Below are 22,506 nucleotides of genomic sequence, written 5' to 3' on the forward strand. Positions count from 1 at the left end.
TTATGAAATCATTGCATATAGAGCATTACATTATTGGAACTATTATGTTGTTGCCAGCCTATGAATATGTTTTTCCTACTATTCTTGATTTCCTCTTCATGCCCTCTTGACTCCACATGTCATATACAGGCTTGTTTCTCTTCACAAGAGTGCACATATACTTACAAGTCAAGCATGTTAAATACTCCTATTGTCTGAGAGTGTAAAGCTTAACACATAGAAAATAATATTTATTTACAATATTTGTAATTCTAGTTTCTATGATACTACAATTTCCATCAGAAGTCCTACTGATTCCATTTGTCCTTCCTCATTAATACAAATAAATTGGTATGCCCCTAAGCTTCCATAAACATTTGCAAGAACCATGCGATCTTGAACAACACTATAGCCATGATTGTTGTCAAGTCTTCCCTCATTTTACATGTTATGACAAGTACGTACAAGTAAAATTTCATCCAATTTAAAGTTCAATGCTATATGCATTATCTTCAATTCCATTCCTAGACTTCTTAAGATGTCCCTATGATGCACCTGCATCATGAACTTCATGAATAATTTCTACATTTGATGTTTTTTCCATCCTTAACGTCCAATTTTTGATATAATTTGAATCATTGTGCTAAGACGGGAGGTCTAATTTTGTAAAAAAGTAGGCTCCAACAAGATCAACAAAAGCTTTTAAAGTAATAGCATAAAAGAAACTAAAGAAAAGAAATAAATTCTTGTAAGTAAAAGGATCCTAGCAACCTGTGCAAAGGAGAAGAAAATACATGTCAATTGAATTAAAAGAACTTAATCATTGATAATGAGGACAATTTTTCCATAGAAAGTCAAATTATGATATTGCTAAGAGGGTTTTACAATATAATCATTTGTTAATAACGAAGGCAAATTTTAAATTCTAGAAAAACTGAGAAAGATTTAAGTTAGAGGCCTTTCCTTATAGATCATCATATTATGATTTATGATGAATCCATAAAGGCTAGATTTCTTTTTTTCTCTTAATATATATCGATAGAGAAATCTAGAAACCCCTTGGATCCATGTATTTGGGGTCCCATTATAGGAAAAAATAGGAGATAGAATAGTAGCCCATATGGTTGCTCCATATGCTAGGAAAACCATGCTCTTTCGTAGGAAACTCGTGTCCAAAGGTTTCAAAAGAATATGTAAAACATTTAATGTTCTTTTACATAAAAAAATGCATTTTATGGTCCTAAAACAACTTAATAGGTCATTTATGATATGTACTTATGTTCTTCTTGCTTATTTGTATGACAATTAAACACAGTAGGCTGATTGTATGTTATCATTGGCTGGCCCATCTTGTCCATAGTTAGAGAAGCTTATTTTATTGTTGTGAATCCACTGTGTGTTGTGTAGGGGGAATGATAGAAAAATCAATTAGAAAGAAAGATCTACTTTATATTACGCTATTAGTCAAATATCTATTTTACAAATTGGCATAGATATGCTATTTTATAAGTTTGGACATCTTAAAGTGACACAAAAAATTCTGAAGATGAGGTATAAAAGACATCAATTGCTAAGAAAGATTTGGAGAATGAGCGTAGAATGCTTGGATCAATTTATTGCCCAAAAAAGCATGACACAAGAGATTTCAACAGAGAATACCTAGGCCAACACATTGTCCACAAAGTTATGACACAAGAAAGTTCAATGCAAGACTTTCTAAAAGAAAATGGAATCAAACACTCATTTCGAAAATAGCAAGCTTGGATTAGGAATTAAATTAAGATCCTACAATTCATATTTTCTAAATTTGGAGTACAAATACATTGAAAAAAAATATAGCATGATAGCCTTGGTATGCTTAGCATAACCTATACAGTCAACTAAGAGAAAGTGAAAAAATTGACTTTAACACTGAAACCATCCAAAATCAATTCTTATTGTTTTATAACTATATATAATTATTGATGACTACTTCTTTTGCAAATTTTTGGTTTATTGAATCAAGCTATGGCAATTACTTCCTTGAATTTCATGCTTTTTTAAGTTTTAGCTACTATGATGGCTTTGTTTATTTGGATATCCAAGTTTAAAGCTTAGTTGCAGACAAATTCTGCAGTAGCATGTTTGCACCATTTGTTCGAAGGTCAACTACTGAATTTTAAAAGCCTTACCTCTACATACTAGATAGACTACCTATCAAATTAACGATCAAATCCCGACTAACGAATCGGCAGGTCCTAATCCTGTAAGATAATAATGAAGAGAGAGGCCTATGCGTTCGTTCCTATCTCGAAATGGAATCGGCCGAACAATTGCAATAGCCTTCTTCCTATGAAAGGCACTACAAAATATAATTGCTAACAAATTACCCTCAGAGACCCTCTAAATCACATATTAGGATGGCTAAATTCACTCACCCTACACGGGCCTTCCTTTTCTTAACCTGTGTTGCTCTTTTCCTATTATCATCGCATGCAGGAAACGTTACTTTTAGCTTCCCTCCTCTAACAGGTATAGAAAGGAAAAATGATGCCACATATCAAGAGAGTAATCAAGGAGCCCTGCAGCTTACACGAAATGAAGCATCAGGGAACCTTCAGATCAGTTCTGGCTGGGCGTATTATACTGACCGTATTCCGCTATGGAATAGGTCTACTGGGGCTCTGGCCAATTTTTCAACTTACTTTCAATTCAATATTGATCTGAACAACGAAATATAAGATAATCATGGAGATGGACTTGCGCTCTTCATGGAACCATTCAAACTGGAACCACCAGAGGACGCTTATGGTGGATTTCGTGGCTTGTTTAATGAGGAAAGCTTTAAATAATCATCTTATCAGATGGTTGCTGTGGAGTTTGATACATACAACAACGATTGGGATCCTGATGACAATCATGTTGGGATCGACATCAATAGCATTTTCTCGAAGTTCATTTTTCCGCTCAATACATCCAGTCTATTTAATCACTCTACAAACCAAAATCTCACAAACGCGACATGGGATGCCTGGGTGGATTATGACGGTGTAGAAAATGTTCTGCACTTCTTTCTCTGGTATAATTCTTCTAAACCCAAAATTGCTCTATTTAACCACACAATAGATCTGAGCAACTGTCTACCAGAGTACATCAAGATTGGCTTCTCGGCTGCCACTGGAGAGTACACAGAGACGCACACCATAAAAGTTTGGAATTTTACTTCTGAATATTCGTGGGAAGTCGGACCTCCTGATGAATTACTTAGAAATGGCAATGCAAACAGATTTTCTGTGAAAGTTTATTTTATATGCGTGTTCTTCGTTGTTGTGGTCCTATGTGGCTTCATAGTTGTTCGCTGGTGGCAGTATTTCAGAAAAAGGGGAACAGAAGGTAAGGCTAGGGAAGAGAGCGATCCAGAGCTGGACGAATGCTATTCTCATGGCCCCCGAAGCTTTTCCTACGCCGAGCTCAGTGCCGCGACAGGAAATTTTTGCGAGAAAGAAAAGCTTGGACAAGGAAAGGAAAAGAATAGCTCAAGGATCGAGACAAGGAAGAAAGGAGTATGTCTCCGAAGTTCAAACAATCAGCAGGTTGAGACACCGTAATCTTGTGCGGCTTTTAGGATGGTGCCCCGAAAAGGGAGAGTTACTTCTGGTCTACGAGTACTTGCCAAATGGGAGTCTGGATAAACACATTTTTGGGGAAGAGGAGGATACGCTGGATTGGAGCCGAAAATATAGTATCGCTTGTGACATTGCCTCTGCTCTTGTTTATCTCCACGAAGAGTGGGACCAGTGTGTCGTTCATCGAGACGTGAAGGCAAGCAACGTAATGTTGGATTCTGATTTCAATGCCAAGTTGGGTGATTTTGTTTTGGCAAGACTGATGGAACGTGACCAGGAGGCTTCCCATACGACCATGGTGGCAGGCACGCGGGGGTATGTTGCTCCAGAGTGCTACATAACAGGGAAAACCAGTCCAGAAGCTGACGTGTACAGCTTTGGGGCGGTTACACTAGAAATTGCCTGCGGAAGGCGCCCGGTTGATCACAGCCTTGAAGAACACAATTGTTTCCCTTTTCTTGTCAACATCTATTGCATACTGGACCTTCTGATGTACGGACCACTTTCATTCGTAGATAGCATTCCTGAAAAATATAACACATTTGTGGCATTTTCAAGCTATCCAGTTGTTGTCGAAACTGCATTTGGGATCTATAGAAATTATCCTTAAGAAATACAGTTGGGTTTTGTATATTTTCTCTGTTGCCTTGTCCACCTAAATTTATCCTATTTTGGCTTGTAGGATGAGGTGTTTCAGGAACACGCTCTATTGTTCTTGAATTTTCATTCTGGTGACTCATTTCCACAAATACAGGTAATGCTTGATTGTACCTCTCACTTGATTCAAAATCAACTTCATGTCTCCCTTGTGTTTCAAAATGAGATACTTCATCGGATGTTCATTGACGAGTAATTCTATCCCTATTTTGTAATTCCAATTCTTGTATTAGCAATCCTGCCCTCCTTCTAGCATAATTTGGTTGTCAGAATTCATTTTTCCTTCTTCTTTCTTCTTCTCTTTTAGCTTGTGTCATTTGTTCTTGTCGTCGTCTACAATACTCTCTCTAGTATTGTGTCTGGTATGCTCTTTGTTGCTCCATTTGTTATTGTCTTCTTTCTTGATCCGATTGGAAATTCATACTTGATTTATTCATTTCTATGAAATAAATTTGTAACCAAACATTAAAAAAATAGTAGATTTAGTAAATTATTTTTTATAAAATTGGTTTAAAATATCCCATTAATTTAGTGGCATTGCACTTTAGATAAGATAGATATTTATTCATTTCTAATTAATAGTTTAACAATTCACAAATACATATAGGAGGAACTTTTTTGTGTAGATAAGATCTAGAAATATACTAAATACCAAATAGTCTTGTATGTATAATACTAAATTTATTTAAGACAAAGGAAAAATAACATACGTTCATCAAAATTGCTAAGTCGAACAGACAAATTTATAAAAAAAATTGATAATGTCAAATAATATGACTCCTAGATTTCATTATAGTGATGCAAAAACATGTCGAATTCATCAGTGAAGAAAAGGTTATTTTCGCCATCCATGTGCTCTTCATCATAGCAGATGTCTTTCCTAAATTCAAAGAACCCAAATGATTTCTTCCGTGCCTCATGAATTTCCTTTGTATATTGTCCCATCTACAAGATTTGAGAATCTTGGACACCTCGAACATGAAAGCTCGCATTATGAATTTCATCTGTAATTTTTTTTCAAGACTTGGAAATGATTGTTCCCAATCTATCCAAATAAGTTTGAACAATTTGGCTTGATTGCACCAACTCGTTTGGAAGAAGTGGGCTTGTGATAGTGTTCTCAGAATTATTTTGTTGAGCATCCATAGTTAATTTTTTTCTGATATCTATAATGTAAGGATAAAAAATGGTCAGTATCAAAATGACAAGAATTAAGCTATGCATATATAGCAATAAATTGGTATTTGAAAGAGAATAAGATTTGATTGATTCTTTCCTATTGACATAATTCTATGCATTTAATTTCTTTTAAGAAAAAACTTATATGTTCTTAATATTATTTATATAATGTTCTAATCTTTGATTTAAAAATTTAATAGTAAAACCTAACTTCAAACATTAAGGAGAAAATAGATAACATTTCATGAAATATTATTTTTTATTTTCTTCATATTTTGATAGACGTTAAAATTGAGATTTATAAGTAGAATAAAATTTATAAAAATTAAAAGACATTCTTAAATATAAAATTTAAATTTCCTGATGCATCATTTCATTTAAATGTGTATTAATCTTTCAGACTTAGTTGATAGATCTAATTGAACTTTTCTAATCTATTTTAATATAAGGTTGAAATTTATAAATTTGAGAAAATTTGAACAAAATGTTAGAGATTATATCAAGGCCTAGGACCTACTTCTTACATACATCACAGGACAAGGTAGAGACCATGTAGTTTCTATTCTAACAAAGTTTTTAAGAATTATTTTTTTATAAATTTTGTTCTTTAAAAATACATAACTAAATGATACCTATAATTTTAAACTTTCTTTTGTTATCAAGCAATAAAAAAATATTTTCCCATAAGTCTATTCTCAAAAGATGCATAACAACAATACAATAATATTGATCAATGAATATAACATGAAAAATAGTATAATCTAAAATTTTATATATTAAAAATGATCTATCTATTAAAAAGATTACTACTCATTAACAAAACTTAATGTGTCATGCATTATAAATATATAAATTAATTATAATTGTACATGTGTATCTATGTTTATTTATCTAAACTTGGATGTTTGATAAACTATATAATGGATTGGTTTCAAATCAATTTTCTATTTCTTAAAAAAACAACTCCTATTTTTATTAAAGAGTTTCCTTAAAGTATTAGATTTAAATTGCTTCATGATATATAATGAGCTTATATAAATTATTCTACTACTATTTAATATCATGATAGTAGTTGATAAAACCTATAATAGTATAATTAGCTAATCTCAAATCCATCTACTTTTATTTAATAGTATAATAATAGTTCATAGGACCTATAGCATATAATTAGTTGATTAAAAATTCTTCTACTTTTGTTGACAATCTTAATAATAGTTTGTAGGAGCTATAATTGATATAAATCTCATCTACTTTTATTTAACATCATGATAATAGTTCACATGACCCATACTATATAATTAATTGATCTAAAATCTATCTACTACTCTTCAACATGATGATGATAGTTCATAGAATGCAACACTTATATAAAGATTTAAAATCTTACAAGATCAAATCTAAAAACAACGTTGAACCCATCTACTACTACATTTTTAATTCTTGTTAAAATATTTTGAATATTAATTTAACTAAATCATAATTTTATACTAATATATTTCTCGAGAACAAATTATTTATTTAAATAAATTTTAAAAATTGTAAAACATATAATTATAAAAAATTGCTAACAATTATTATTATTAATTCACGTAGTAAATAAATCTAAACAAATTTAAAAGGTTTTCTAATATCAATAATTTGAGAGCATATCTAAATTTTAACAATATAACATGAAAAATAGTATAATCTAAAATTTTATATATTAAAATTGATCTATCTATTAAAAAGATTACTAATCATTAATAAAAATTAAAAATTAAAACATATAATTATAAAAATTGCAAACAATTACCATTATTAATGTTATTTTAAAATAGCTTTGTAATGTTATTTTAATAATAGATAGAGGAATATAATCATTGATTCAAATAATCTAATGAAGAAGTCAGATTAATTAATACTATAATATCTAAATTCTAAAAATCTAATGTTTTGAATGAAGAGAAAGAAATAGAAAGAAATCTGCAATTGAGTAGAATTTCTAAGATAACAAAGTTTCTAAGAAAATTTAAGGAAACTATGCAGATTTCAAAATAGGAAAAAACTACACAATAAAAGTTTCTAAAATGGAAGAAATACAAATCTACATTGTTTCTAATTGATAAGAATTTCTATTCTATCAAAGTTTCTAAGAAAAATTAAGGAAATTATAGAGCTTTGAAAATAAGACAAAACAACACAATAAAAATTTCAAAAATAGAAGAAATCAAAACAAATAAACATACATACTCAGAATAATGATCCTGTTGCTCAATCCAATGTTGAATAGAAATCATAATATTGATCCTATTACTCAATCCAATGTTGAATAGAAATCAAAATATCAATCCTGTTGTTTAATACAATGTTGAATAAAAAATAAAATAGGCTCTTGCCATATATAATGTTGATGTGTGATGGTTCAACTTCAAAGAATTGAAAACATGTAATACGTAAAAATGGAGCATAAGGCAAGACATTTGGTTTTGTTGTCATAATAGATTATTGTCTTTCTTCTTGATCAAGTGAATGACGAAGAAATATATTTAGAAACATCTAAATGTGTCTTCACACTGTCAGCAATAAACTGTTATTTTATGACAACCCGACTGGAACTGAATTTTGCAATTACGGACTTGCAGGACGCGTGTTTAGTGTTTGGAAATATTGAAGCGTTCAAACTAAAAATACATTGTGGTTAATGAGGGAATGGGATGCGTCAGTGTTAAGCATTGCTAGTCAAGTCCGAATGGAATTTCAATAAAGGACGTGGTATAACTGTTAAACTTCCTATCAATTTTTTCCAAAATATTATATTGTTTACAACGAAATGTGCTCCCATTGTAGAAGCCTGTCGACTTAATTAATGCCTCTTAGAGAAAACGAACTGACGAGGCATTAAAATAATATACGAAAAAATGGATGTCTATGATATCCGACATTTGTGGACCATGCCTATTTGCCTTGAAAAAGATTGAACTCGTGGAACGTCACAACAAGAACCCCCGAGAGTTTCAACCTGTTCGATGTTTTTCGTTCGTAATGGCCAAAGGTATTCCACAAAAAATTCTGTAGCGGATGACATCAAATGTATTTCTCTTGCATGCTCTTCATATCTCAACCAAGACCTTGATGAAACCTGCGTGTCGTCGAGGTTTCATCATCACTAACAATTTCCTAGGGCTTATCGATAACAAAACAATAATGAAATTTAATGCAACACAGAAAGGCCTATGTGTTCGTTGGTATGTCAAAATGTAATCACCCGACCAACTGCATTAAGAAATGCTCAACTTCTATGTGTTTTCTTGGGAATGCCGAATCATAAAATCAGTAAGTAAAATAAAGACAACAAACTAACAAGGAATTAAATCTTTTATAAAATAGACTCGACTTATATACTAACCACCAACTTATGCACCATGCCTGTCTGCCTTCAAAAAGACTGAAATGTAATATCAAACAAGAAGCCCATGAATTTCAATGTCAGTTTTGTACTTTGTTAGAATATCCACGAGGAGTTCCACTAAGAATGCCATATCGCTTGGTATCAAAAACACTTTCCCATCTGGTGTCCCAAGATTACAGATTGGCAAGATGAGTGAAATATTAGTTGGGAGGGTTTAAAGATATGTAGTCAAATGTTGCGAAGTGAGCAATATCGGGTGAAATTTTATATTATATCATATAAGGACGAGGTGCTTAGTATTATATGTGTATCATATGTGTTTTAAATGTTAAAAGAGTAAACAATATTAGCATTAAAATATCAAGAGCACCATATTGGTCTAGAGTATTTTCTCTTCCATGCGAGATATCCAAATACAAATAAAAAAGAGTGATTGTCACTGTATCACACCTTTTAAGCCGTATGACAAATTTTAGATGATGCACTCCACATTGGATGGTTAATTTTAAACTCCATGATGTTCCAACTAGGTAGTGAATCCTCCATCGATCGTTGCATATACCTATGCACTTAATCAACTCTTCTAATACATTCATCCTTACTCTATTATTACAATTCTAAAATCTTTCTCTAGCTCACAAATATGATACAGTGCAATACATTTGAAAAGATGAGAAATTTTTTAATGGAGAAATCACAATATATATAAACTTGCGTGCCACCAAAAAAATAATACCCTATACATCACCGAACCTATAGACACTGAGACAAACAATAACATAAAAAAGAGTTTAAATAAATGGAAATCTACAACATCGTGTAACAGTTATCCTAATGGTTGTATAACTTTGGAGTGGCATGGAAGAAATAGCCACCACAAATAGAATAACAAAATCTTCATTTTTCAAATTTAAATAACAGAAACCAACGACTTAAGAATTCTAATCATAGAAAAACCAATGCAATCACCTCTCCTTTATCTTAAAATCTAAAGACTACACTACAAAATGGGGGAAATCATACCAGAGTTAAGCTCTGCTATAGTAGATATCCTTAACAAATCTAATATTTGTACAAGTTAACACACAATCTCAATGTGGAAGTGGGAGAAAACCTTGCACAAATTTATCTACAAAATTGTATTTCAATAATTTGTCAAAAACTCACAAATTTGATGACAACAAAAAATTACAAATAACTTTTGATAGTGACCCCAAAAGGAAAAACAAATATCAAATCAATTTTCACTTTTGTTTGCAGGGAACTTAAAAATCATCATAGACTCTAGAATAAATCCAGAAGGTCTACAATAATTCACAAGAAATTTAGGAACAATCTAGAACTATAAATGGAAAGGCATTCACCCACGACAGTTGTAACTATAGTATTAAATGTCATATTTAAAAAGTATTAAGTAATCTTACATTGTCCTTGCATTTTCGTTGTCTATTTTATCTTTCTAGTCCACTCTAGCCTAGGACATAAATAAAATATTAAAATGTGTTAATAATTTTAAACTGCCATTTGTTCATTTGTTGGAATAGTTTTCTTTTAAAATTCTTAATAGATAAAATATAAAACCCCTAGCGAACTATATATGGACTAATTAGAAAATAAGAATAATTAATAAGAATGAAATTAAAAATATGTATGCACTACATACTATAGGATAAATTTTATTGATGTGTGATATTGCTATCAAGATTTAACTGTGTAGTTTTTGAGTCAAACTTATTGACCCATGTTTCATGAGTAGTGATTCAACATGAATCCATCCCTCATTAGAATAAATAGAATTCTTGGTTTCTGAAATTAATAACTCTGCATACTGTAGGAAAAACTGTTCTACTATCTTTTTGATTGAGGTTTTTGGTGTTTCACTTTTAATTTTTCTTAGCATCCTATTTGGTAACCATGCCACTTTCTTATAGTTTTTCAAACCCATTGAGCTAAATAAAAAATAAATTAAATCAATGTAAATTCTGTCAACTCATTAGATTTTTTGTATTTTTGAATGGCTCTAGTAATGATTTACTCTACAAAGAAATCCCTATATATCTTACGCCAAAACTTGCAATCCATCAAGTAGTCTCTTGACATGTAAATAAATGCTCATATGATGATAATATTTTTGGAAACAATGCAATATATTTTGTCCCTCATTTTAGTATTTAACAAAATATATACATGCTTAGGTCTTTAGATGGATTAAGATTTGGAATTGCTTAAGATTTGTTTATTAATTATTTTTTTCTTAGTATACAACATCAAAATATTTACAAACATGGGAAATTTTGAGTCTATTATAATTCGATTTTGTGCATTTTTCCAATAAATATTTTCCAACATCAACTGTCTGTCAAAAAATTTTGCATGCATGTTGACATTTTCTCAACTCACTCAATGAGTACTTTTTTGTTTGCAAATTTAGAATTTCTCACATTTTGGGGCCCTATTCTTACAATGGTAAGGGATAAAAGTAGCATTGGGGACCTTAAATTACAAATGGAACAACAAACAAACTAAAAAATAGGTTTCCTCTTGTCTTATATTGCCTCAAAACAAAATAAAAAATATATTTTCATTTGTCATTAAATGTTTAATTTTTTTTAAATTGTTTATTCGTAAATTATTTCTAATTATTGATAATTTTTGTAATTTGGATAAATAAATGTAGATAATTTTAATAATCCTTAGAGGACATAGATTAGTCGGGTTTAAATTAAATATTTATGTCCTAAGCTAAATGAGTAAAGATATAATAATTGAGCTTGTATGTTTGACAAAGATATAACTCTGTTATTGGCATGGGCTTTTGAGTGTTGTAGCTAGTAGACATCAATGGAGTTGTCCTTTTGTCAACTGATATGTTTTATGAAATCATTGCATACAGAGCATGACAATGGAACTATTATACTGCTACGTCCTAAGCTAAATGAGTAAAGACATAATAATTTAGTCTAAGACATTCAAAGTAAAGGTGTAGGTGGGAGCTTGTATGTTTGACAAAGATATAACTCTCCTATTGCCATGGGCTTCTGAGTGTTGTAGGTGGTAGACATCAATGGAGCTATCCTTTTATTAATTGATATGTTTTATGAAATCATTGCATATAGAGCATGACATTATTGGAACTATTATACTTTTGCTAGCCTAGGAATATGTTTTAGCTACTATTCTTGATTTCCTCTTCATGCCCTCTTGACTCCACATGTCATATATAGGCTTGTTTCTCTTCGCAAGACTGCACATATACTTACAGGTCAAGCATGTTAAATACACCTATTGTCTAAGACTGTAAAGCTTAACACATAGAAAATAATATTTATTTACAATATGTGTAATTCTAGTTTCTATGATATTACAATTTCCATCAGAGGTCCTACTGATTCCATTTGTCCTTCCTCATTAATACAACTAAATTGGTATGCCCCTAAGCTTCCATTAACATTTGCAAGAACCATGCGATCTTGAACAACACTATAGCCATGATTGTTGTCAAATCTTCTCTCATTTTACATGTTATCACAAGTACGTACAAGTAAAATTTCATCCAACTTAAAGTTCAATGCTTTATGCATTATCTTCAATTCCATTCCTAGACTTCTCAAGATGTCCCTATGATGCACCTGCATCATGAACTTCATTAATCATTTCTACATTTGATGTTTTTTCCATGCTTAATGTCCAATTTTTGTTATAATTTTAATCATTGTGCTAAGATGGGAGATCTCATTTTGTAAAAATTTAGGCTCCATCAAGGTCAACAAAAGCTTTTAAAGTAATAGCATAGAAGAAACTAAAGAAAAGAAATGAATTCTTGTAAGTAAAAGGATCCTAGCAACCTGTGCAAAGGAGAAGAAAATAAATGTCAATTGAATTACAAGAACGTAATCATTGATAATGAGGACAATTTTTCCATAGAAAGTCAAATTATGATATTGCTAAGAGGGTTTTACAATATAATAGGAGATAGAATAGTAGCCCATATGGTTGCTCCATATGCTAGAAAAACCATGCTCTTTCGTAGGAAACTCGTGTCCAAAGGTTTCAAAAGAATGTGCAAAACATTTAATGTTCTTTTACATTAAAAAAATGCATTTTATTGTCCTAAAACAACTTAATAGGTCATTGCTGATATGTACTTATGTTCTTCTTGCTTATTTTTATGACAGTCAAACATAGTAGGCTGATTGTATGTTATCATTGGCTGGCCCATCTTGTCCATAGTTAGAGAAGCTTATTTTATTGTTGTGAATCCACTGCGTGTTGTGTAGGGGGAATGATAGCAAAACCAAGTAGAAAGAAAGATCTACTTTATATTATGCTATTAGTCAAATATCTATTTTAAAAATTGGCATAGATATGCTATTTTATAAGTTTGGACATCTTAAAGTGACACAAAATATTCTGAAGATGAGGTAGAAAAGACATCAATTGCTAAGAAAGATTTGGAGAATGAGCATAGAATGCTTGGATCAATGTATTGTCCAAAAAAGCATGATGCAAGAGATTTGAACAGAGAATACTTAGACCAACACATTGTCCACAAAGTTATGACACAAGAAAGTTCAATGGAAGACTTTCTAAAAGAAAATGGAATCAAACACTCATTTCACAAATAGCAAGCTTGGATTAGGAATTAAATTATGATCCAACAATTCATATTTTCTAAACTTGGAGTACAAATACATTGAAAAAAAATATAGCATGATAGCCTTGGTATGCTTAGCATAACCTATACAGTCAACTAAGAGAAACTGAAAAAGTTGACTTTAACACTCAAACCATCTAAAATCAATTCTTATTGTTTTGTAACTATATCTAATTATTGATGATACTTCTTTTGAAAATTTTTGGTTGTATTGAATCAAGCTATGGCAATTACTTCCTTTTATTTCATGCTTGTTTAAGTTTTAGCTACTATGATGGCTTTGTTTATTTGGATATCCATGTTTAAAGCTTGGATGCAAACAAATTTTGCAGTAGCATGTTTGCACCATTTGTTGGAAGGTCAACTACTGAATTTTAAAAGCCTTACCTCTACATACTAGATAGACATCTGTATGCTAGACAATAGTCCGCCTTGGTTAGTTAAGCATGGTGAGCTTGTATTTTACTGTAGATTGTAGCATTTGATCAACAAAACATTTATGCATTTTACTTATATCCCATTCACATTTTGTGTCATAATCATTATTGAAAGCAAGAATACCATATTGTTCAAGCCAAACTCTTGACACAAAGTTTGGTGATTACTTGACTTGGCTTTAATATGTTGAGGGGAAGCACATGGTATAGGTGGTTGCAAGAAGAACCTCTTATAGAATTATCACATGAATAAAGTATGAGACAAATCTCAAACCGCATTGTATGGTTCTTTGACCTTTCCTCTTATTTTCATAACTAGTGGTTGGTCAATAAAAAAAGGGGAAATTTGGTTTAATGTTTAAATACTAATAATTGCCAACTAGAAATTACAAGGTCTAAGTAAACTTTGTGTAGATCATTTAGGGAGGACCTTGAGTTGCCATCATTTCTTATGCAAATAAGTTTAAATTTTCTTTCCACTTAATTTTTTTTTAGAATATAGGAAAAACCAATGAGTCCTTAATCTTCCAAAATTTCTTTTAGTGAGTCTATTATTTTCTCATATATTTCTATTTAAATAGAATAATTCAATTTTCACCATGGAGCTTCTCATTACATAGGAGACCATCATTCCTTAAGGAGAGATGTGATAAATATTCCTCATGGTATTCCCAATCAAAGAGAAATAGCACTAACCCAAGCTTTTTCTAATCTATCTATAAAAACTAGAGTCTAAGTATCACAATCCTTCCATCACACCCCATTAACCCCGTCAACCAACTTTCAAAGTTATGTCAAGCCTTAGTGCCCAAGAATGTCTCCTCTTCTAGCTCAATAATCTATGCCCAATTTTAACTTAAATAGCTCAATGCTCTCTTGGAGCTTTTTTGAATTTGGTAAATTCATGGTAGTGAGCTCTCCAATGAAAAGACTTCCATATGCTAGGGCCATAAAATATCTTCTCAAGACTACTACTCACCCAAGCACTATATTTGTTTAGGTATAAAGTTTAAACTGTGTGAATGCTTTTAGTCATGAATCACTATCTCCATCTCAAGTGGGTATATACTATGGAGACTTGCCTTAAATTATGCAAGTCGGTGATCCCTACAATGACCATAAATGTTTGTAGAGGCTAGGGAATATGGATGCTATTAGAACTACATATAAAATTGATAGGCAGGATCCTAGCTTAGATGTTGCTAGTGAAACAACTGTAGTTTCATCCCTAGTGTTCTGTAGCATGAACCTCTCCTATTCCAAGAGTCTCATTTGTGCTTCCATCATGGTAAATTTTTAGTAGCTTCATGAATGCAAGCTATGTTATATTATATTTTTTTTGTTGAGGAGCTCATCAAACTTCCTATTCTAAATTCTTTTATTTCACTGAGAAGCATAGATGATCTTATAGTAACTCGCTTAAGTCTACAATCTCTCCATTCTATTCCTCTTCTTATGAGTTAGAGGTAAAAGTAAATAAATGTGGTATGTTTTTAGATTATACTACAACAAAATATTAGTTGAATTGATTTTCTTGGGTGATCTCTTAGGATGAACTATTGTGGAGCTGGGTGGATATATAAAGTAATAAAAAGTGTAAACTATTTGATTTACATTCAAGAAAATTGCTAGAGTTTCTGAGTACATGAATTAGACAATATACATGGGTGGTTCAATAAACATGTTGGAATCAGAGTGATTTTATTAAGGTACACAAACTTGAAGTTCTGGGTGTTAATATATTTCAAGTTTTCATTATGGATTTTTTTTGTTCTATATTATTTAAAATAAAGCTATCTATGTAAATGCTTTATTACAAATTGTTTTCATGGATTGACTACAATTGGGTATACATTATTTTGTGTGGGAATTCCTTAATGGGAAAGTGCAGTCTCTTTATGACCACAATTATCACATGCTAATAACTATATCTATCTACTATGCCTGGAACATCAACTTCTAGAACTAAATACACACTAGGTTGGATAAAAATTACTTTATCCAACTAAATGGATTCTACTGTTGTTATAGAAATCCAAAAACCTAAAACTAGTGTTTATAGTTTGTCAAACTATTCAGATGCATCCTCCTTCGAATAGGAATGACAATGCTCGACTTAAACCAACAAGTATTCGGTATAAACTGCTCTTACTTTGAAGGCCATGCGCATCTAGTGAGATTTTATCCAACTCACAACAAAAAAATAATATTATAATGGCTATTTTCTTCCTACACCCTTATTGCACCTTTCTTCACTATTTTCTTCCTCTTCACATCTCCCTATCATTGCTCCACAACCCCACTTCTCTTTCTTGTGCACAATAGCCTACCTAATTTCCAATGCACTCCCCTATTTTATTACACTCAATTTGGCTTGTTTTTAAGTTCTTTAAAAATTTCTTCCATCATCTTCCCTATGAAAATTCAACTTCTACTTGATGTGTATTTTTGTGTTTAGAATTTGAGTTTAATGGTCTTCTTGGACAACAATCTAAAATTGATTCAATAAATTAGTTACTTTTAAAGGCTTTCAGTCTTGGCATATGTGGTGATGAAAAATACTTGTCATGCCTGTGTTTACTTCCACATTAGGTGTATGTGTGTACGAGGTCAATCGTAGCTAAAATCTTTCTCTATTGTTGTATGTGCATACCCATTTCCAAAGCCTCAAGTCAGCACATGTTGAGAACATATTTGTAAAGGTTTTTTAATTAGAGTTTAGTTTTTTTAAAACTATCAAAAGCTTTAGCCTTTTAAGCAACATTTGAAACCATGTATTAAAGTTTACAATTAAAACAAGTTTAAGTTCCATCTAATTTGTTTCAACATCTATGTGATGAGCATGCAATCTTGAGTGCAAGATGTAAAGCTACCAAAGCCTATCACCATCTATCCACATGCAAGTCTCAAGTCATCATCAATGTTCCTACTCATTGAATCAGTGTGCCTTGCCCCCTTCTTGTATCTCTTATTTGTAAAACCTTAGTGTATTATTTTTCCTTATTTTAAAAGATGCTAGCTCAATGGATGAGCCCCTGCATTACAAGCAAGGGATGGTGGTTCAAATCCATCATGCCCTAACATGAATTAATTAATTACATTGCAATACACACACACACACACACACACACACACACACATATGTGTGTGTGCGTGTGTGTCTGTATATATATATATATATATATATATATATATATATGTATACATATATATATATATATATATCTATATATATATATGTATACATATATATATATATATATATCTATATATATATATGTATACATATATATATATATATATATCTATATATATATATGTATACATATATATATATATATATATCTATATATATATATGTATACATATATATGTGTGTGTGTGTGTGTGTATATATACATATAGTATACATATATATGTATATATATACATATATATACATATATATCTTTATATATAGATACATATATATATATATATACATATATATACATATATATCTTTATATATAGATACATACATATATATATACATATATATAAATATATATATACATATATACATATATATATGTATATATGTATGTATATATATATGTATATATATATATATATGTATATATATATATGTATGTATGTATATATATATATATGTATGTATGTGTATATATATATGTATATATATACATATATATATACATATATACATATATACATGTATATGTATATACATATATACATGTGTATATATATATATATATATAACTTATTATTTTCATACCATCTTTTTTCTAATTATTTTCAAAAAGAAAATAAGCGAGATTAAAGATGTTTCTATAAAGAAAAAATTAAAATCATCTCTAAGACATAATAATAGTGTTGTTCCTTATTGTCTTTCTAAGACAATAGTCTAAGACACTCACTTAAAGACAATACTTAAGAAAATACACAACTTTTTTTCTGTTTCCATTTACAACAATTTACTCAAAAATTATTTCCAATATTATCTTAATACCCCCCTTCATGTTGTAGTGATCACCCAATGTCCTAATCTTTAAAAAAAGATTCATCTTCCATTTTGATCAAAAGAGAGGGACCTCAGCTCCTTTAAGTGCTCTTGTTTTCTAGGAAATTCCGGATCAGAAAACAAACTCATGATGTTATACGGAAAATTGGACGTTTATGATATCCGGCATTTTGTGGGCCATGCCTATTCGCCTTGAAAAGACTAAACTTGCGGAACGTTGCAACAAGAACCGCCGAGAATTTCAACGTATTCGATGTGTTTCTTTAGTAATGCCCAAAGGCATTCCACAACAAATTCCGTAGCGGATGACATCAAAATTATTCCTCTTGCACGCTCTTCATGATATGTCAACGTCAACGAAGACCTCGATGCATTTCGTCGAAGTTTCATCGTGACTAGCAATTTCCCGCAAAAAACAATAATGAAATTTAACGCAACACGGAGAAAACTAGGCCAAAATGGAATCACCCAACCAACTGCAAGAAATGCTTAACTTCTATGTGTTTTCTAGGAAATGCCGAATCATAAAATCAGTTAGTTATCTAAAGAGAACAAACTAACGAGGCATTTAACATTTTGTAGAAACAACTCCACTTATATGCTATCCACCGTCTTGTACACCATGCTCGCCTGCCTTCATAAAGATTGAAATGGAATATCAAACGAGAAGCCCATGTATTTCACAATTTGTTTGTACTTCGTTAGAATATCCACAAGGATTTCCACCAAGAATTATAAGTTGCTTGATATCAAAAAGAGTTTTCTTGGGCTCTGATCCCTACGTCCATGAAGAGCTCGATGAAACCTGTGGGCCATCGAAGGTCCATGCCGACTAACGAATTGGCAGGTCCTAATCCTGTAAGATAATAATGAAGAGAGAAGCCTATGTGTTCGTTCCTATCTCGAAATGGAATCGGCTGAACAATTGCAATAGCCTTCTTCCTATGAAAGGCACTACAAAATATAATTGCTAACAAGTTACCCTCAGAGACCCTCTAAATCACATATTAGGATGGCTAAATTCACTCACCCTAGACGGGCCTTCCTTTTCTTAACTTGTGTTGCTCTTTTCCTATTATCATCACATGCAGGAAACGTTACTTTTAGCTTCCCTCCTCTAACAGGTATAGAAAGGAAAAATGATGCCACATATCAAGAGAGTAATCAAGGAGCCCTGGAGCTTACACGAAATGAAGCATCAGGGAACCTTAAGAACAGTTCTGGCTGGGCTTATTATACTCACCGTATTTCGCTATGGAATAGGTCTACTGGGGCTCTGGCCAATTTTTCAACTTACTTTCAATTCAATATTGATCTGAACAATGAAATATACGATAATCATGGAGATGGACTTGCGCTCTTCATGGCACAATTCGAACTGGAACCACCAAAACGCTTATGGTGGATTTGTTGGCTTGTTTAATGAGGAAAGCTTTAAATAATCATCTTATCAGATGGTTGCTGTGGAGTTTGATACATACAACAACGATTGGGACCCTGATGACAATCATGTTGGGATCGACGTCAATAGCATTTTTTCGAAGTACATCAAGATTGGCTTCTCAGCTGCCACTAGAGAGTACACAGAGACGCACACCATAAAAGTTTGGAATTTTACTTCTGAATATTCGTGGGAAGTCGGACCTCCTGGTGAATTACTTAGAAATGGCAATGCAAACAAATTTTCTGTGAAAGTTTATTTGATATGCGTGTTCTTCGTTGTTGTGGTCCTATGTGGCTTCATAGTTGTTCGCTGGTGGCAGTATTTCAGAAAAAGAGGAACAGAAGGTAAGGCTAGGGAAGAGAGAGATCCAGAGCTGGACGAATGCTGTTCTCATGGCCCTCGAAGCTTTTCCTACGCCGAGCTCAGTGCCGCGACAGGAAATTTCTGCGAGAAAGAAAAGCTTGGACAAGGCGGCTTCGGTGGCGTTTACAAAGGAATCCTGCTCGGCATCGGGGAGGCGCTAGCTGTGAAAAGAATACCTCAAGGATCGAGACAAGGAAGAAAGGAGTATGTCTCCGAAGTTCAAACAATCAGCAGGTTGAGACACCGTAATCTTGTGCGGCTTTTAGGATGGTGCCACGAAAAGGGAGAGTTACTTCCGGTCTACGAGTACTTGCCAAATGGGATTCTGGATAAACACATTTGTGGGGAAGAGGAGGATACGCTGGATTGGAGCCGAAGATATAGTATCGCCTGTGACATTGCCTCTGCTCTTCTTTATCTCCACGAAGAGTGGGACCAGCGTGTCGTTCATCGAGACGTGAAGGCAAGCAACGTAATGTTGGATTCTAATTTCAATGCCAAGTTGGGTGATTTTGGTTTGGCGAGACTGATGGAACATGACCAGGAGGCTTCCCATACGACCATGGTGGCGGGCACGCGGGGGTATGTTGCTCCAGAGTGCTACATAACTGGTAAAACCAGTCTAGAAGCTGACGTGTATTGGACCTTCTGATGTACGGACCACTTTCATTCGTAGATAGCATTCCTTAAAAATATAACACATCTGTTGCATTTTCAAGCTATCCAGTTGTTGTCGAAACTGCATTTAGTAAATTATTTTTTATAAAATTGGTTTAAAATATCACATTAATTTTGTGGCATTGCACTTTAGATAAGATAGATATTTATTCATTTCTAATTAATAGTTTAACAATTCACAAATACATATAGGAGGAACTTTTTTGTGTAGATAAGATCTACAAATATACTAAATACCAAAGATAGGAATGTATAATACTAAATTTATTTAAGACAAAGGAAAAATAACATACGTTCATCAAAATTGATAAGTCGAAATAAAAAATTAATTAAAAAAATTCATAATGTCAAATAATATGACTCCTAGATTTCATTATAGTGATGCAAAAACATGTCGAATTCATCAGTGAGGAAAAGGTTATTTTTGCCATCCATGTGCTCTTCATCATAGCAGATGCCTTTCATAAATTCAAAGAACCCAAATGATTTCTTCCATGGGACATGAATTTCCTTTGTATATTGTCCCATCTGTAAGATTTGAGAATCTTGGACACCTCGAACATGAAAGCTCGCATTATGAATTTCATTTGGAATTTTTTTACAAGACTCAGAAATGATTGTTCCCAATCTATCCAAATAAGTTTGAACAATTTGGCTTGATTGCACCAAGTCATTTGGAAGAAGTGGGCTTGTGATAGTGTTCTCAGAATTATTTTGTTGAGCATCCATAGTTAATTTTTTTCTGATATCTATAATGTAAGGATAAAAAATGGTTAGTATCAAAATGACAAGAATTAAGCTATGCATATATAGCAATAAATTTGTATTTGAAAGAGAAGAAGATTTGCTTGATTCTTTCTTATTGACATAATTCTACACATTTAATTTCTTTTAACAAAAAACTTATATCGTCTTAATATTATTTATATAATGTTCTAATCTTTGATTTAAAAATTTAATAGTAAAACCTAACTTCAAATATTAAGGAGAAAATAGATAACATTTCATGAAATATTGTTTTTTATTTTCTTCATATTTTGATAGACGTTAAAATTGAGATTTATAAGTAGAATAAAATTTATATTAATTAAAAGACATTCTTAAATATTAAATTTAAATTTCCTGATGCATCATTTCATTTAAATGTGTATTAATCTTTCAGACTTAGTTGATAGATCTAATTGAACTTTTCTAATCTATTTTAATATAAGGTTGAAATTTATAAATTTGAGAAAATTTGAACAAAATGTTAGAGTTTATATCAAGGCCTAGGACCTACTTCTTACACACATCACAAGACAAGGTAGAGACCATGTAGTTTCTATTCTAACAAAGTTTTTAAGAATTTTTTTTTCATAAATTTTGTTCTTTAAAAATACATAACTAAATGATACCTATAATTTTAAACTTTCTTTTATTATCAAGCAATAAAAAATTATTTTCCCATAAGTCTATTCTCAAAAGATGTATAACAACAATACAATAATATTAATCAATCAATATAACATGAAAAATAGTATAATCTAAAATTTTATATATTAAAAATGATCTATCTATTAAAAAGATTACTACTCATTAATAAAAATTAATGTATCATGCATTATAAATATATAAATTAATTATAATTCTACATGTGTATCTATGTTTATTTATCTAAACATGGATGTTTGATAAACTATATAATGGATTGGTTTCAAATCATTTTTCTATTTCTTAAAAAAATAACTCCTATTTTTATTAATGAGTTTCCTTAAAGTACTAGATTTAAATTGCTTCATCATGTATAATGAGCTTATCTAAATTATTCTACTACTATTTAATATCATGATAGCAGTTGATAAAACCTATAATAGTATAATTAGCTAAATTCAAATCCATCTAATATTTTTTATTTAATAGATCAAATCTAAAAACAGTGTTGCACCCATCTAATACTACATTTTTAATTCTTGTTAAAATATTTTGCATATTAATTTAACTAAATCATAATTTTATACTAATATATTTCTCGAGAACAAATTATTTATTTATATAAATTTTAAAAATTGTAAAACATATAATTATAAAAAATGGCAAACAATTATTATTATTTATCC

The 22,506-nt window shown here is 31.3% G+C and overlaps 2 protein-coding genes and 1 pseudogene across 2 annotated transcripts; all 3 read left to right on the plus strand.

The window, feature by feature from the left end:
- The first annotated feature begins 2,822 nt into the window (after nucleotides 1–2,822).
- Nucleotides 2,823–4,194, plus strand: LOC149558944 (L-type lectin-domain containing receptor kinase IX.2-like). Its single transcript, XM_089831146.1, has 2 exons — nucleotides 2,823–3,534; nucleotides 3,584–4,194. Exons 1-2 carry the CDS (start codon nucleotides 2,823–2,825, stop codon nucleotides 4,192–4,194), a joined length of 1,323 nt encoding a protein of 440 aa, XP_089687272.1.
- Nucleotides 4,195–18,711: 14,517 nt separating this feature from the next.
- On the plus strand, nucleotides 18,712–19,348 carry LOC149558945 (lectin 10-like). Its single transcript, XM_089831147.1, has 2 exons — nucleotides 18,712–18,772; nucleotides 19,017–19,348. Exons 1-2 carry the CDS (start codon nucleotides 18,712–18,714, stop codon nucleotides 19,346–19,348), a joined length of 393 nt encoding a protein of 130 aa, XP_089687273.1.
- A 31-nt stretch (nucleotides 19,349–19,379) lies between these two features.
- Nucleotides 19,380–20,384, plus strand: LOC149558946 (L-type lectin-domain containing receptor kinase IX.1 pseudogene; annotated as a pseudogene).
- Nucleotides 20,385–22,506: the final 2,122 nt, after the last annotated feature.

Source organism: Cupressus sempervirens, chromosome 5 (assembly GCF_028749045.1).
Source record: "Cupressus sempervirens isolate cs-2001-9-10 chromosome 5, ASM2874904v1, whole genome shotgun sequence".
Lineage (NCBI taxonomy): Eukaryota > Viridiplantae > Streptophyta > Pinopsida > Cupressales > Cupressaceae > Cupressus > Cupressus sempervirens.